General features: G+C 48.4%; 1 protein-coding gene across 3 annotated transcripts in view; it reads left to right on the top strand.

The window, feature by feature from the left end:
• Dlg5 (discs large MAGUK scaffold protein 5) overlaps positions 1–17,604 on the top strand; it is a 103,755-nt gene that overhangs the window by 85,745 nt on the left and 406 nt on the right. For all 3 annotated transcript variants that reach the window (XM_038310633.1, XM_038310634.1, XM_038310632.1), the window contains 9 exons: positions 89–178; positions 376–526; positions 3,751–3,913; positions 4,039–4,172; positions 4,698–4,847; positions 6,867–7,050; positions 8,019–8,167; positions 8,905–9,075; positions 10,673–10,866. In XM_038310633.1, coding sequence (XP_038166561.1) covers positions 89–178; positions 376–526; positions 3,751–3,913; positions 4,039–4,172; positions 4,698–4,847; positions 6,867–7,050; positions 8,019–8,167; positions 8,905–9,075; positions 10,673–10,866 — 1,386 coding nt within the window. The remainder of the gene's footprint in view (positions 1–88; positions 179–375; positions 527–3,750; positions 3,914–4,038; positions 4,173–4,697; positions 4,848–6,866; positions 7,051–8,018; positions 8,168–8,904; positions 9,076–10,672; positions 10,867–17,604) is intronic.

The raw sequence follows: 17,604 nt of genomic DNA, 5'->3' as shown, positions 1-17,604 counted from the left end.
TATGTTACTGCATTGAATGCTGAGAGGTGGTGAGGACTGAGGGCTGTTCAGTCAAGAGGCCTAACGCTGTCTCCTCCTGGAACAACAGGGTCTTCCAGTAACCTGCAGTTCAAGGCAGAGCGGATTAAGATCCCATTAACACCGAGATATCCCCGGTCTGTCATGGGCTCTGACAGAGGTAAGTACTGGGCATTCCCTCTTGTGCTTGCTCCTTTGGGTCCTCTCTAGTCATCTCAGTGGGTTGATGAGGATCGTCTGAGTCTAGCCCTCATCTGTTGCCGTGGGGACCATCAAGGCCCAGGTCGTAGGATGAGACCCACACAGCCCACATCTAGATGGCAGATCCAGTCCCATCCACCTCTTCTCTCATGACAGGTTCATTGTCACATTCTGAATGCAGCACTCCTCCCCGTTCCCCACTGAACATCGATACCCTGTCCTCCTGTAGCCAGCCTCAGACCTCAGCCTCCACATTGCCCAGAATTGCTGTCAACCCCACTTCCCATGGGGAGCGGAGAAAGGACAGGTGAGTGTTAATGAGCACCTTTGGTTGGGGCAAGCCAGGTCTGCTCTGGCCATGGGGCAGTCCAGAGAGCATGAGGCATACTGTCGTAACAATACAAGTTAGAGACTGGGCAGGTCAGGTGTATATGGCAAGGGCAGAGCAAGGTGGGCTCCTCCCCTGAGCAGTGACTAAGCATGATGCTTTAGAGGTGACAGGGATAACAGGGTGCTGCTTCCTGCTTGCCAGAACCATTTACATACACTGTTTAAACGTCTCAGTTACACACTGTTATAAAAGTCTCAGTTGCATGAGTGTCTAGAGTTAGCTCCATTTTCTAAGAGTACACTGTGTCCAGACCACCTGAGTAAGCTCTGTGTATACAAACTCAGTGACTGGCCTGACCTAGCTAGAACCGGGATTCATTCTTATCCCTTCATCTTTGGCTCCAGGTATAATTTGCTACATTTCTTGGTTCTTTGACTCTACCCAAAATTGTTTCTTTGTTTATTTGTTTGTTTCTATTGAGAGATGAAATGCACATAGGCAGGCAGATCTCTGTGAGTTCCAAGACAGCCAAGGCTATGTAGTGAGACCTTGCCTCAAAAAAACGTAAATAAATAAATATATTAGATCATATTTGATTTGAAAATCTGAACTTGTAAGAAAAGGAACCCAGTGCGTATTAACTTGAGAGCCCAGGGGAGCAAATGTATGTAATGCTACAGCCCTGTCCCAGGTCATCAGCCACAGGACTAGGGTCCTTTCTGGGTGACACCCATGGGAGTGTGGAGGCGTGGCTCTGCCCAGCTCTAGCTCTGGCTTCTCCACATGAAGTGTGTCTTCAGAAGTAGAAAGGGCCTGAGACATGAGACACACAGCCTATCGGCTTCCTCCTCCTAAAGGTATGAGTGATCCCTGCCTTGCTGGGGCTTACAGTCCAGTTAGAGATGAATTTAGCCCCTGTGACCCAAGCAACATTCCCAATGAAAGGTAGTCTCCTATCCAGAACCCAGAGTTCCCTATCATAGAGTCATGAGAGAAAATCAGGGAAATGGAAAAAGTAAAAAGAAGACAAAAGTCCCATGCAGTCAGTTGAGACGTTTGCTGGACACGGCAGAGAGTAGAGTATCTGTTTTAGTGTCATGTCGTATTTACAACACAGTTCCTCTAGCAAGTATTTGTAGTGCTAAGTAAACGTAATAAACTTGATGTACAAATTAGCTTTGCTCTGAGAAAACTTTTGTCATAGTGTAAAAAATTAATCAGGTCACTGGGAAGATGGAGAAAGTAGAGATCATGCCATTGGTCACATTCTCCAGGATGCCCTCTCTCTGTAGAAATCTGCCCATGCACAGATACATAAATTAAAAAATTAAAAATAAAATACTGACATAAATATGTATATAAGTCCCAAAAGTGGAGTTGCTTTTCTCTGTTCTCCACATCTTTCCAGGTCAGGAAACCCTGATTCATAGGGTCATTTGGAAGTTTCCTCTGTGTGTGTGTGTGTGTGTGTGTGTGTGTGTGTGTGTGTGTGTGTGTGTCTGTATGTATGTATATTGATGTTTGTGTGTGTTGGAATATGTGCACATGAATGTAGGTGCCCTTGGAGGTCAGAAGAGGCCATCAGATCCCATGGCACTGGAGTTAACAGGTGGTTGTTAGTGACCCAATATGGATGTTGACAACTGAACTCGGGTCCTAAATGAGAAATTCACACTATTCACTGTGGAGTTCTCTCTCCAGCCCCAGCTTCCTGGCTTTTATGTGACATTGTTAGACTTGATCACCCACTTTTGTATTGTGCTGAGCACACTGTGTTAATGTGGACAGAGGAAAGGTCAGCCACTGGGTGAGGAGGAACCTCGGATGGACCCTAGACCTGCTTTCTCCTTTCGGTGTCTATTCTCCGTTCCATCTTCTTAGCCTGAGCTGTGAGGATGGTCTTTAGATGACTAGCTGCAAGGGACTTAGAATTCTAAACTGCCCGACACTCTAATGGACGTTCAGTGGCAGAATTGACTGTATGCAGGAGCTAGAAGGTTAAGGGGAAATTTTTCATGGGACGGTGAGATGGCTCACTTGCTGCCAGGCCTGGTGACCTAAGTTTGACCTCCTGGACCCACGTGGTGAAGGAGAGAACTGACTCCACCCCCACCCCACAAATTGTCCTCTTATCGCCACACATGCGCCATGGCATGTCCACACATGCGCCATGGCATGCACAGGTGTACACGCCCATATATACACACAAATGAATAAGTAAACGTGAAGATGAATATTTTTAAATTGGGGTGTGTGAGGCATTTTACTCTCTGCTATTCCAAGACACAGCTGTGGGGACCCAGACTAAGGTCCTCTGAACTTGTGGGTTTTCTCTTTGTCTCACAGTAGTGACAGAGCAGGTATTTCCTGCTTACAACCTAGAACTTCCCATGGCTTTGACTGAGACTGAGGGGCCCGTCAGCTGGAAAAGCTGCTTCTAGGGGGAGGACTTGCAGAGTTCTGGGTCTTCTGTTCAAGTGTGGTCCTTCTGCGTATCCCTTCTCTTCTAACCTTTGTTCATCGATGTATCTCTTCCACCACAGATCCCTTCTGAGGCTGCCCGTGGCCATTAGGCCCAGGTCCTCCTCGCTGAGGAGTCTGAGGTTGGCCTGACATGAGGCTCTCACATCCTTTCATGCCCTTGGATATGGGGACGGCTCCCTGGCCAGTAAATGCATGGGCACATCTTGCTCCATTAGTCCCTTAGCCCTCTTCTCATGCTTATAGCTGTTTCATTTTCACTCTAGGGACCCATAAATATAAGAACTAGCTAGTCAGTCATCTTTGGGGGAGGGATTAGGGGACAACTTTTTGTTGTCATCTTTTTGCCAGTGGGTGTCTTCAGAACTCCCTCCGTGGGATATGCATAGTGCATATCCTGAGATGACTCTTTCATCAAATAAAAGTGTGTGTGTGTGGGGGGGGTGTGTGTGTGTGTGTGTGTGTGTGTGTGTCACTCCCAGTTACAGTTCACATCGGTCATCCTCTGTCTTTTCCATGTTTGTTTGGATGTGTTGTGTTTGTACTGCATGAAATTTCAGGAACGTGTTCCTTTGTCCAAAGTCAGTTTGCCATCTCCCATCTTACCAGAACACCTGAGCTCTGGGCCTTCCTTCACACTGCTGACTGCATGCCTGATCTCAGCCTCCCCGTTCTGTCCCTTTGGGTCTGTGTCCCTGAAACTTTGACTGTGTCTCCAGGCCTTACCTGGAGGAGCCACGCCATGTGAAAGTGCAGAAGGGTTCAGAGCCTCTGGGAATCTCCATCGTGAGTGGAGAGAAGGGTGGTGTCTACGTCTCCAAGGTGACCACAGGGAGCATCGCCCACCAGGCCGGCCTTGAGTATGGGGACCAGTTACTTGAGGTAAGAGGGAATGGCCCGCCTGCCCTCCCTCCCCTCTTCTGTCTTGTCCTACAAAGCAGTGTTCCCAAGTCTGTTCACTGCCTCAGTCATTACCCGTCACTGATCCACTTTGGGCATCTTCCCAGTTCAATGGCATAAACCTGAGGAGTGCCACCGAGCAGCAGGCCCGGCTGATCATCGGACAGCAGTGCGATACCATCACCATCCTGGCCCAGTACAACCCACACATTCACCAGCTCAATAGCCACTCCCATTCCAGGTGAGCTTCCTGGGGCTGCCTAGGCTGGGGTGGACAAGGGGTTTCCAGAGAGGGGATGTCTCCTCCTGAAACATTAAGAGTACAGGCAAGGGTGCAGGGAGCCACAGTAACCAAAACCTCAGTCCCTGGCACAGGATTCATACTCAGTGCTTGACTTTGTGGGGGAGCAAACACTGGACACCTGCCTGTACCTGCACATGAACTGTGGGTCCCGAGGTAGATGACAGGAGTGGTACATGTCCTGTAGAGTCACCACGCATAACTTGGTGGGGAATAAAAGCAGATGAGAAGGGAAGGGGGCTTTGGTGTCCTCTAGGTTGGACACCTTTGGAGAGAATCCCTGATTGGAGACAGGCAGACCTATAGGGCAGGCGGCACAAGTCCAGACTCCTTATGTGTCCGCCTTTCCAGGACTCAGTGTGTGAAGCCGGTTCCCTATTCACAGTCTGGACCCATTGCCACACTGCAGGGGTGGTGGCTCTGGCTGCTTGAATGCATCATATTCTTTCTGTTTCCCACCTCCAGCTCCCACCTGGACCCTGCTGCCACCCCTCACTCTACTCTCCAGGGCAGCAGTGCTGTAACCCCAGAACATCCCTCTGTCATTGATCCACTGATGGAACAGGATGAAGGCCCTGGCACCCCCCCAGCCAAGCAAAGTACCCCCAACTCCAGGTCAGCATAGGCATGCTACGGGACTCCATTTGCCCATCTGCTCCACTGGGACAGACCCCATACCAGGCCTGTCTTTTTCCTTCATCCCTCCTCCTCTTCTCTCCTTTTGTCTTTCCTTCTCCTATTCTGTCTCCAGACATTCTACCTTTATCAGCCAGGAAGGCCCTGGGTCTCTGCTCAGCGGTGACAATGTTGATGTTAGGCCAGGGACCCTGAGGTGTGCTGAGTGGCAGTGCTGAGAGAGGCAGCTAGGGCTGAGCTCTGCCGCAGGGAGAATTGTCAGCTAGATGTGCACACTTCCTGTGAGCAGATGGGGTTCTCCCCTTAGAGAAGCTAGAGAAGAGAGCAGTATCAGGAGGAGAGGGTTCTCATAGGAGCCTTGTGTCAGTCTAACCTAGAATTGCCGCATCCCCTAAGTGTCCCAGTGTCATGCAGATTGAGGCAGCCTGGGAACTCACGAGAGGTGGACTCTTCCTTTATATCTCCTTCATGGTTTCCTAGGGTGTCTGGCTTCCTCACTGTGTTCCCAGCTTCACCCTGACCCTACTCCACTACTACTGCTACTACCACTACTTCCTCTTCCTCCTCTTCCTCCTCCTCCTCCTTCTCCTCCTCCTCTTCCTCCTCCTCCTCCTCCTTCTCTTCCTCCTCCTCCTCTTCTTTCTCTTTCTCCTCTTCTTCCTCCTCCTCATCCTCTCCTTCTCTTCCTCCTCCTCCTTCTCTTCCTCCTCCTCCTCTCCATCTTCTTCCTCCCCCATCTCCTCCTCCTTCTCCTTCTTCTTCCCCTTCCTTTTTCATTAATTTATTTTACATCCTGACCCCAGCCTCCTCTCCCTCTTCTCTTTCCACTCATACCCCTCCACCTGTCCTCTGCCACCCCAACCCACCCCTTCTCTGTATTTGCTCAGAAAGAGCAGGCCTTCCAAGGGCATCAGCATAGCATATCAAGCTGTCATAAGACCAGGCACCTCCCTCAGTATTCAGGCTGGACAGGGCAATCCAGTATGAGGATTAGGTTCCCAGAGTCAGCCATAGCACCAGGGACAGCCCTGCTCCCATTCCTAGAGTCCCACAGATAGACCAAGCTACACAACTGTTGCATATATGCAGATGGCCTAGGCCAGTCCCATGCAGGCTTCCTGGTTTTTGGTTTAGACTCTGAGTTCCCATGACCCAGGCTAGCCATTTCTATGGGTTTTCCTTTGATGTCACTGACCCCTGGCTTCTAAGATCCCTCCTTCTTTCTGTCTTCTCTCAGTCCAATGTTTGACCATGGGTTTTTGAATCTGCTTCCATCAGTCACTGGATGAAGGCTCTCCACTGACAACCTAGGTAGTCACCAATCTGATCATGGCATAGTCAGTTCAGATTGTGTATCCATTGCTGTCTGAAGTCTTAGTTGGGACCATCCTTGTGGAAGTTTCCTTTGCATCAGGCTTCCACCTGGGTCCGTAAAGCTCCCCCTTTCCAGTCACCTCTCTCAGCACTCTCCCTCTCTGTTCACCTTCCAACCCAATCCCTCAAGTCCCCAATCCAACCAGAGGATCTCCTCTATTTCCCCCCTCTGAGGGAGTTCCATGCATTCCCCCTTGGCACCTCTGGTCTTGATAGCAAGAGCCCCCACATTAGCTGGCATAGAGACTGCTCAGGTGTTTCCCTGAGTGAACTGTCTGTCTCTAAATAGCAAGGCCAGGTCAGGCAAGCTCAGTAGAGGAAGAGATGCCCCCTCAGGCATCCAATGACAGCTGGGTCAGAAGCATGTCCCTTACTGGCTTTCTTGTTTTCTCTCTGAATGGCTTGTTGCCCTCTTTCTTCTGTCTCTCTTTCCGTTCACATTGCCACTCTCGGTCTCCGACTCTGTACTGAGTCAGTAGAGGAGAACCTGTGGCCAGTCAGACCCTTGGCTCTTAGAAGTCCAAGCCTGCGAAACAAGCAGGCAGGGCATCGACCATGGCTCTCTTCACTTGTGCCCAACTCTCTCCTTGCACATGTTAAGGACTTCGTTTTCCTTCTTAAAAGGATTGTGGGAGATAGCAGCAAGAAGAGCCCTGAACCCCGCATTGTTTTCATCAAGAAATCCCAGTTGGATCTCGGAGTGCACTTGTGTGGTGGGAACCTGCACGGGGTGTTTGTGGCCGAGGTGGAAGATGATAGTCCTGCCAAGGGTCCCGATGGCCTCGTGCCAGGGGACCTCATCCTGGAGGTGAGTTCTGCCACTGTGTGTGTGTGCCAGGTCATGTTCATGCGTTATCAGCACTGTCCTCTTACATGACACAGAAGATGGGATTTTACTTTACCTATAGTAACTTGTCAAGGTGGGTTATTCATCTTGTAAATGAGGGCTACTCCCAGGCCCATGAGCAGTGAGGTGGGCTGCTGAGGCAACCCAAGGGCTTAACTTAAGTTGACACCGATCCTGAGGAGCCAGAAGGAAGTGCCCAGTCTCATGAGTACTAGGTCTCTGAGCTGACTGATTTGGCTTTCTTTCTCTCTCACTCTCTGGGTCTCCCATCCCATGGGGGAGATGGCACATAGATGACTGTCCTAGTTAGGGTTACTGTTGCTGTGATGAAATCCCATGGCCAACGCAACTTGGGGAGGAAAGGATTTATTTCAGCTTATACTTCCAGGTAACATTCCATTACTGAGGGACATCAGGGCAGAACTCAAACAGAACCTGGAGGCAGGAGCTGATGCAGAGACCATGGAGGAGTACTGCTTACTGACTTGCTCTCTGTAGCCTGCTCAGTCTGCTTTCTTATAGAATTCAGAACCAGCGGCCCAGGGGTGGTCTCCTCTACCCCTGCCACCAACAATGGGCTGGGCCCTCCTCCCCCGTCAATTACTAATTAAGAAAATGCTCTACAGGCTTGCCTATAGATCAGTCTTATGAAGGCATTTTCTCAATTGGTGTTCCCTCTTCTCAGATGGCTCTAGCCTATTTTAAATTAACATGAAATTATACAGTACATAAGTATAAAGTAGAAATCTTCATTGCTAGGTAGTTCCACTGTATCTAGTAGCCAGGAAGTCACATAGAGCACAGGCACAGGGGAGACCAGGATCAGTAGAGGGGAGGCAGGCAGAATCTAAGACCGTCCTGGAACCTTTTGAGTATCCAAGCTATCCCCGCCACTGTCTTTCTGACCCTGGTGCTCTTACCCTGCTCAGTATGGCAACCAGGATGTGCGCAGCAGGACAGTGGAGGATGTCTATGTGGAGATGTTGAAGCCAAAGGATAATATCCGCCTGAAGGTGCAGTATCGCCATGAGGAATTCTCCAGAGTCAAGGGCCTGCCTGGTGACAGCTTCTACATCAGGTGCCAGTAGCAAGGGCTAGGGCCAGGGGAGGGGCTCTCTGTGGAAAGTTCGTAGGGTAAATGGATTCCCTGGACTATTTGCCCTGAGGGTTCAGGCCATCATTGATTAGCATGACTTTTGCCTATGTGAGATACTTGGGGGTGGGGGGGGGGGTGAAGACTACAAGAGTCTTAAGACCTGGAGCTCTTACTCTATGGGTTGTGTTCCTCTTGTGGTCTCTCCTGAGTCCCACAGAGCCCTCTGCAGTATGCATGGATCTCAGGTGCCCATGGTGCCTGTAAGTCATGTGGGAATCATGTGGGAATGGCATCAGGCATCTTCAGTGAGCGGCTCAGGACTCTTGTCATGTCCCCCATGACCTCAGACCACAACGTAGATGAAAACACACATGGGTAATAACTTCCCATTCTGCAGGTGGGAAATGGTGTGCTTGCATCTATGGGAGGTGCTAGACTGCAGGAAGCAGCCTCTTTTATTGCTGAGACAAGTGGATAGAAAATGTCTGTTTGAAAGGATGAGGTGCAGGAAGTTCTTTCTTCAGTGGGGATGAGCCCTTAGTGTTAGAAAGAAAAGGTGATAGATATCTCTATCCTGCTCTGGAAAATGTGTGTTGCGGGCCTCTTCAGGATGCCCCCAAATCCTTTCCCGTGGTGTTTGGAGACAGCACAGACAGCTGCCTCAAGAGACGGGTGTGTGTGATGTGGCCTCAACCCATGTCATCTGTTCCATGGTCCAGGGCCCTGTACGACCGTCTGGCGGAGGTGGAGCCTGAACTGAGTTTTAAGAAAGATGACATCCTGTATGTGGATGACACATTGCCCCAGGGCATGTTTGGGTCCTGGATGGCTTGGCAGCTGGATGAGAATGCCCAGAAGATCCAGCGTGGGCAAATTCCCAGCAAATATGTGTAAGTCTTCTCCATCTCCAGGCAGGGACCACAGGGGCCACCAGTGTGGTATGGGACCTCACAGAGCTGCAGTGACCCAGATCACTGTCCAGAAGCTGTGCGTCCGTCCTCCCAGTGATGCGGAGACACAGATATTCACAGATACGTGCAACCGTCTCCACCATTATTTTATTTACTGATGACTGAGGTAGGGTCTCATGCATCCCAGGCTAACCTCCCGTTTGCTCTGTAGCTAAGATGGCCTTGAGCTGCTTCTCCCGCATTCATCTCTTGAGTGCTCAGGTCGCAGGCATGTGCCACAACATCCAGTTCATGTGTTGCAGGGGATTAGAATCAGGGCCTCGAGCATGCTAGGCAAGCACTTCACCACATTGCCAGCTCCTTCAGAATTAATTTTAAAACATGTCCATCGCCTCTGAAAGAAACCCAATTAGCTATTACCCCATATCTGTTTTCTTTGCTGTAACAAATATTTGAGGCTGAGAAATTCATAAGAAAAGGAAGTTTGTTTACCCCCCAGTTCTGGAGACTGAAAGCGTGGAGTCAGGTCACCTCCTCTGTTCATCTGGTGAAGACGTCATTGGCCACTTCACAGTGTGGTCAGGAAACAGAAGGAAGAAAGAGACCCTGTGGCGAGCTAGGATGTCTTAATGTTCTTTTGCTGTGAAGAGGCACCAGGACCACAGCAACTCTTATGAAAGAAAGCATTTAAGTGGGGCTGGCTTACAGTCTCAGAGGTTTAGTCCGTTATCTTTATGGCAGGGAGCATGGTGGCACACAGACAGACGTGGTGCCGGAGAAGTCTAGATCTTGATCCGTAGGTAACAGGAAAAGAAGGATTCTGCACCTGGCTTTGGCTTTTGAAACCCCAAAGTCCACCCCAAGTGACACACTTCCTCCAACAAAGCCACACCTCCTAAGCCCTCTCAAGCAGTGCCATTCCCTTATGACCAGACATTCAAATATATGAGCCAGAGGGTGTCATTCTCATTCAGATCACCACAAGAATCAAAGGAGGATCATGTAGTGGGATTTTTCTTGGAGCTACCAGCTCACAAAAAACACAGAGATTTATTATTAATTATGAAAGCTCAGCTTAGCTAAGGTTTGTTCTTAACTAGTTCTTGTAACTTAAATTAGTGCATATCTTTCCATCTACATTCTTTGATGTCCCTCGGCTGCTTTTACTCTGTAATGCCCATCCTGTTTCCTCTCCATATGGCTGGTAACTCTGCCTTTCTTCTTCCCAGAGTTCTCTGTGTCCAGAAGTCCCTGCTATATCTCCTGCCTAGCTATCGGCCATTTAGCTTTTTATTAAGTCAGTTACAGTGTAAAGGAATGTTCCACAAAAGACTCAGGTTTGCTCTTTCTTTAATAACCTTCCACTGGAGGAAATACCTGAGGTTCTGAGAGGACTCCTTTGATCACTTCTGAGGGTAAATACCCAACCATTCTTCACCACGCAGTGGTAGTGGCGATGCCTGAGGGTCCTGGGGCATGGGGAAGGCTGGTAGTTAGGAGACCTCAGGGAGCTGGGGGAACCTAGCTTCTTCCCTTAGCAGGGCCCTCCCCACATTGTCCTTCTCTCTGACTGCAGGATGGACCAAGAGTTCTCAAGGAGGCTTAGCATGTCTGAGGTCAAAGATGACAACACAGCAAAGACATTGTCAGCAGCTGCACGTCGGTCCTTCTTCCGAAGGAAACACAAACACAAACGCAGTGGGTCTAAAGACGGCAAGGATCTATTGGCCCTGGACACCTTCTCCAGTGACTCCATTCCACTCTTTGAAGGCAAGTGCTGGGCTCCTTCCAAAGGGCGGGCTCCATGGGTGGGGTTGGCAGGGTGGGAGAGCCTCGCGATGGGGGATTCCCAAAGGTTCCTTACTTTTTATGTACTTGTCTGGAGGTGGACATTCAGGCTGGCAGAGTGGTTCTGAAAATCTGTCACATCAGTGTTTGTCTTTAATCCTCAAGTCTCCTCTTGGCCACCATGTTTCTTTGTTCCTCCAGCCCTGTTTCAGGAAGAAGGGCACAGTGAGAGTGTCGGGACTTGGGAGGCAGGGGGGTGGCTCAGTGTGTGAAGTGCTGTGCAAGCTTGAGGACCTGACTTCAGATCAGATACTACAGCCAAGTGGGGCGTGTCTGGGAGCCCAGCACAGGAAAGAAGAAAAATGGAGGTGGCTCATGGCTGCCAGCCTCGCTGAGAGGCGAAGCTCCAAGTTCATTCAGCGAGAGGCCCTGGGCCAGTGGACGTAGTGTCCGGCTTGTGTTGGTCACTGTTCAGCCTTTCTCGCTTCATTTACATGTTCATTGGTGACTTTGACAAAATCCTTCGCAGAGAATGCTGAGTAAGGCAGGAGTTGAGGACTAGGAATGTCAGATATTCTCCTAGAAGATGGCCCTTGTAGAAGGAGGGTATTGATCCTGAGTGGCAACAGATCCTTGCCATCAAAGTGGTTCCTAGGGCTGTGTATATATCCAGTGTCCTGGACAGACAGGGTGTGGAGTCATCAGGCAGTTCTAGAATGTGGGACTGATGGGTCCCCTCTTTCCTCTCTCCTTTCTTACCTTCTTATCTTTAAAGTGAAGATCTTGCCAGGTGTAAGATAAAGGTGTACACACCTTTAATCTCAGCACTTTGGAGGCAGAGGTATGCAGATCTCTATGAGTTCGAGAATACTCTGGTGTGTGTGTGTGTGTGTGTGCGTGTGCGTGTGCGTGTGTGTGTGTGTGTGTGTGTGTGTGTGTGTATTAACTAGCCAGGGCTACATAGTGAGACCCCGTCTCAAAAAATAAATAAATAAAATAAAGTGCAGTGAGATATTCCCTGTCACCATCATGCAGGCTGGATAGACCACAGCCTGTGGGAAGCTCTAGTCTGCTCTCAGTTTCTGTATAACATATAACATACAGCTTTGGTGTGGGATTTCATGTATATAAGTGTATATATGAAAATGTCTTTTGTGATAATGTCAGCTCATTTTTGCCCTTTTACCTCAAAAGCCTGAGATGTGCTATCCTGTCAGTAACAGAATTAAGTTGCTGTCGTGTTATGGTGAGGTTTCTCTTGGGTTTCTAGCCTTCCTCCTTCCTTCTTTTGGGCTGTGCTCTGGGACAGCCCGTGCCATCTCTCGTGTGTTCAGTGAGGGTCTGGTGGGTGTGTCTGTGTCAGTACCTTGGAGTTTCTGCACTGCTTATTTTTTTAAAAAATTAAATATTTATTTTTAATGTGTGTGAATGACCTGTATGTATGTGCACCATGTGTGTGCCTACAGAGACCAGAAGAGGGTGTCAGGTCCCCTGGGACTGGAGTTGGAGGAGGTTGTGAACCACCATAGGGGGATGCTGGAAATCAAACCTACTCCTCTGGAAGAATAACCTGCACTCTTAGTGGCTGAGCCATCCCTCCAGCCTCACCGCTCATTTTGAAACTGTTACTGGAAACATACACCTTCTGGATCATTCCGTTTTCCTGCAATGACCCTTCTACCACTGATAAATGTCCTCGTTTCCAGTAGTGTCCCCTTTGAAAGGTCCTGGACGGTGTGATGCTTTGCTTCTACTCGTTCTCTCTTGCTTAGTCTCCATACACTTGGCCTTTTTCTGGCTTCGTTCATACTTTGAACTTCTTTGTAGTTTTATTTACTGTCCCTGGAGTAGGGTAAGGCAGAGTAGAGTAACTTTTATTTCACTCACTGGCAGCCAGTGTTTTAACACATTGTATCAAAGGATTACCTGAGTATCAATGTATCCATAGATGGCAGATAGAAGTTTTCACTTTCTGTGAAATCAGAAAGTTTCAAATGTCACTATAGTGGATGCTGTCTTTTCTTTGTGTTTGCTGGCTCCACCTCTTTTATGTTTCCTTGTCTCTCCATATTGGGAATAATCCATTGTTTCTGTTACCTCTCCAGTTTTCCGTATGTAGTCGTTTGGAGATTTCAGTGTCCCCCCACATATGCATCTGACTGCCTGCTAGCCCAGGCCACCATAGTGACCTAAGAAGCCTCCGTCCACTCACCGCGTCCCAGCTTCCATGGCGTGCCTGTTGTCACCCAGTGTGCGTTAAGTGTTTTCACGCTGTTCTCTTCACTCTTTTCACTAGTCATTCCTTCCCTGCTTCCGTTTGATCTTGTCATCTTTCTGCTTTCCTTCAACATTTCTTAGAATGTCTGATTTGTGCTTCGTGATATATTTTATTTTGTCTGACAATGTCCATTTGACCACTTTCAGAATTTCCCTTGTATATAGAACCTTAGGTTGGTGTTCACAGCCACACCTTGGTATGTCAGAGAGGTGGTACCAAGCCCCCTCTAGGTATCCAGACCCATAGGTGTTCTGTTAACTCATGTCAATCAGATGTTTTTATTTGGCCTAATGCATTCCCCATATACTTAAATGGTCTCTAAATTACTTAATGATACTATTTGAATATTTTCTATCCCAAATTGCTTGAATCCATGAAATCAAAACTGATCCTGAGGGTTGACTTCGTTTGACTCAGGGGGTAAAGGAGCTGTCCATGTAAGCCTGGTGACTGGAGTCGGTTCCCTGAGCTCACACAAAGGTGTAAGGAAAGGCCTAACTCCTCCAACCTCCACATATGGCATTTATGCCCACTCCCCATCATGCACATGTGAAAAAAGTGCTGTTCAAGGAGCTGGGGAGACTGTTTCGTGAGCAAAGCAAGTACTTTCCTGGACAAAGCGGAGGACCAGAGTTCAGATCTCCAGCACTTCCATAAATACCATAGGAGAGTTATCAAGGAGGACACCTAATGCCAGCTTCTAGCCTACACACACACACACACACACACACACACACACAAAATGCAAACGGGGTTGTATTTATGGCTGCTGTAACAAATCTCTATAAACAGTAACAACACAATGTCTATTCATTCTAAAAGCCAGATGTCTTAATACCAATGCCACCAGGTGAGCCTGAAGGTGCCAGAGCCTCCACTGCCCCTGCAAGCTCTGAAGGATGCATCTGCTCCTAGCCTTCCTTCTTCTGAGCAGTGGCTACCAACATTCATTTGCTTGTGGACACATCACTGTTATCTTGAAACATCTTTCTACTCCTTCCTCACGTCCCCTTCTCTGCCATGTGTGTCTGCTTCAAAAATTCCTTTTCTGGTGGGAACACCTGTGAGGGCATTTAGGCTCTCCCTAGACAACCCAGGAGAACTTTCTCACTAGAAAAGGTAAGAGTCACAGGTTATTGGGATCAAGAAGTGTCCTGGCTAGTTTTGTGTCAGTTTAACAAACTAAAGTCATCAGAGAAGAAGGACCCTCCGTTGAGAAAGTGTCTCATGAGATGTAGTTTCTCAACTAGTGATCAGTGAGGGAGGGCCCAGTCTTTGTGGGTGGGGGCCACCCCTCAGCTGGTAGTTCTGGGTTCTATAAGAAAGCAAGCTGAACAAGCCAGGGGAAGCAAGCCAGTAAGCAGCACCCCTCCATGTCCTCTGCATCAGCTCTTGTTTGAGTTCATGTCTTGACTTCCCACAGTGATGAACTGCAATGCTGGAGTGTAAGCCAAATAACCCTTTCCTCCCTGACTTACTTATTGGTCATTGTGTTTCATTGCAGCAATAGGATCTGTCTTAGTTAGGGTTTTTTTTTCTTTTTTTATTGCCGTGAAGACCATGACTATGACAACTCTTACAAAGGCAAAGGAAAAACATTGAATTGGGGGTGGCTTACATTTTCGAGGTGTAGTCCATTGTCATCATGGTGGGAAACAAGGCAGCATGCAAGTATGAGAGTCCCTACATCTGGGCAACAGGAAGTGGTCTGTCTCACTGAGTGGAACTTAAGCATAGGAGGCCTAGCAGCCCGTGATGCACTTTCTCCAACAAAGCCACACATACTCCTACATGGCCACACCTCCTAATAGTACCACTCCCCTTGGGGGGGGGGGGTCATTTTTCTTCAAACCGCCTGTGAACCCTAGATAAAACAAGAAGTGACCCAGCCCTTAAGGATGCATTTTAACCTACCACGATGTTTCCGCGAGGGTTTGCTTCTAATGTTTTTATGCTGAAGGTCACATCCCCTAGGCCAGTGGGTTTTGGCATTGTCTCTGTTCCTAGCATCAGGCCTCACTATGGTGCCCAGGTATGTTTACCTTCTTGTTCTTAAGTCTATAGCTTGCTGTTGCTTCTGTGGTCTTTTCATCTCCCTCCTCTGAGTTCCCCTGTCCAGGTCTTGTTGGTCTCCTGTCTTTGCAATGCTTCCCCCATTCTTTTCAAGCGTTTTCTCTCAATGCTTCAGCCAGCCAGGGTGCTTACCGGTGTCCTTTACCCTGCTCAGTGTCTAGCTCATCTTTGGTGTCCCATGTCTTAATTTCAGAAATTGCCTTGCCTAGTGCCAGAGTTTCTATTTGATATTTGTAACAGGCTTTCATTCTCTGCCAAGACTTTCTGGATCTTGTGATTAAAGTCTTGGCATCTGTGAGGACTGTCCATCAGCTGCCCCGATTGGTCATCTCTGTGTCGACTTTGCTCTTTTGGTCTGCTCCGTAAATGTGCCTGGAGACTGTCAGTTGGAATGTCAAGAAGAGGAAGTGTTAAGGCTGAGAGTAAAGCTCCGGTAACTTGTGAGCCAGCACTGGTGGCCACCTGGGTCAAGGGGACCCTGAGCTGACCCTGGACTGGGCTGCAACTTCTGTGCTGGTGTGGAGTTTACCCCAGACTGGTAGATCTGGCACCTGGGTTTCAGCTCCATGGGGGGCCTCGTCCCAGGGCAACCTTTTACTTTCCACACAAGAGTCACTGGAACACTTTGCTCCATGGTTTTGTGTTTTCCTACACATTTAGCTTTGTTCCTCAAAGCTTTGGAATTTGGCAAGGGATTCGGGAGGAGCCTCTGATTGAGACTTTTTATTTTTCTTTGTGTTTATTTACTTGTGAGTGGGGATATATGTGTGTGTGTGTGTGTATGTGTGTGTGTATACATACATATATACATACATACAATATATTATAATTAAATATATTAATTATATGCACATGTGTGTTTATGGTTGAGCATGTAAAGAGACCAGAGAAGGACTCTTTGCCTTGTTTCTTTGAGCAGGGTCTCACTGAACCAGGAGCTAGGCTGGCAGCCAGCAGCCTCTCATATCGCTGTTTTGTATTGCTGGGTTATAGCCAGGTGGCCATGCCTGGCCTTTCACATGCGTGCTGGGGATTGAAGCTCAGGAGCTCATGCTTGCAGAGGAGACACTTGTACCCACTGAGCCATTTCTCCAGTTTTATGGACTTAGTTCTTGCCTCCTCCCTTCTTGCTGCATTTTTTGGTTCTTCCAATTGTGGCTGCTGTGACTGCCCTAAACTCCATTTTTTTGGGTCTCATTTGCTATTGGGTATTTCCTGCATACTCTACCTGAGTGAGTTCCCAGTGTCTTGGCAGCAGCATTTTGTCCAGGTTTACATTTTACCTGTGCATGAAATATTGCAGAGTCCTCGGGAGAGGACCATGAATTCCTGTGATGTATTCTGTGGGGGAGATGAAGCTACAAGCCATTCATAGTATCATGTTATTTTGTTGAATATAACACCCCCCCCACCACACATATACCTTATTTGCTAGGTTTTTTCCTCAGCCTATAAAAATTAGCTTACAGTAGTAAGAGTCATGTGGAAAAGATATACTTCCGACTCAGAGTAATGGTTGCATCTGAGGAGGCTAGTGTGGAGGGGTCAGTGATGTTGGCTACATCTGTGTCTCTGTTTTAAAGAGAAAGTGCATGGACATTCCAAGGTCATGAATGTAGACCACAGACCAGCTGCTCCCCAGGTTAGGAAGGACCATATAGACACTTGTATAATCCATCTTCAAATGCAAGCACACAAGTATGCTGATTGATATGAGGCATCTTTCTTTGTTTCTGCCCATGGGGTTGGTCTCTGCAGAGAATGGGTGTTTGTGCTTCCAGGTAGCTGTGTCTTCTATCAAGTGTGCAGACCCTACAGGAGTCCTAACCCTTCCTGCAGCTGCCTACCAAAGTCATCTTGTGCCCTCTTCCAGCCTGGTCTTGCTCTCATCCAGTTTGAGATGGGGGGTTTTGCCTTGCCTGTTAACTGGGAAAGTGGGAAAGTGGCGTGATCATTAGAACTATACCAGAGAGAGGGAGCTCCCAAAGCACTCTTCTGTGTATCACACATGATCTGACCTGGTGGGCAGCCTCAGGGACGTGGCCCTGTGTTGAAAAGCCCAGGTCCGCTCTGCCTTTTAGCTCAGACAGTTCCTAAGGGTTGTCACCATCCCTACAGGCAGAACTGGAGTACACACCATCTTTTTCTGGTCCAAAGACTTAATTGCATCACTCTATCCTCCATGTCCAAGTAAGAGTCTGTAACCATACCTGCGGAGGCGGGCTATTGTCTTCCAAACCTTAGAGCCACATCTCTAGTGAGCAGAGAATGTAAGGTGTGGGTACAGTGGGCGTGGGTAAACTGAGGAAGACCTGGAGTAGAATGAAGGGCCAAGATTATTGACATCAGTCTGTCCCAGCATCCTAAGT

Source organism: Arvicola amphibius, chromosome 13, assembly GCF_903992535.2.
Source record: "Arvicola amphibius chromosome 13, mArvAmp1.2, whole genome shotgun sequence".
Lineage (NCBI taxonomy): Eukaryota > Metazoa > Chordata > Mammalia > Rodentia > Cricetidae > Arvicola > Arvicola amphibius.
Note: the sequence above shows the minus strand (reverse complement) of the source record. Positions and strands in the feature narration are given on the sequence as shown.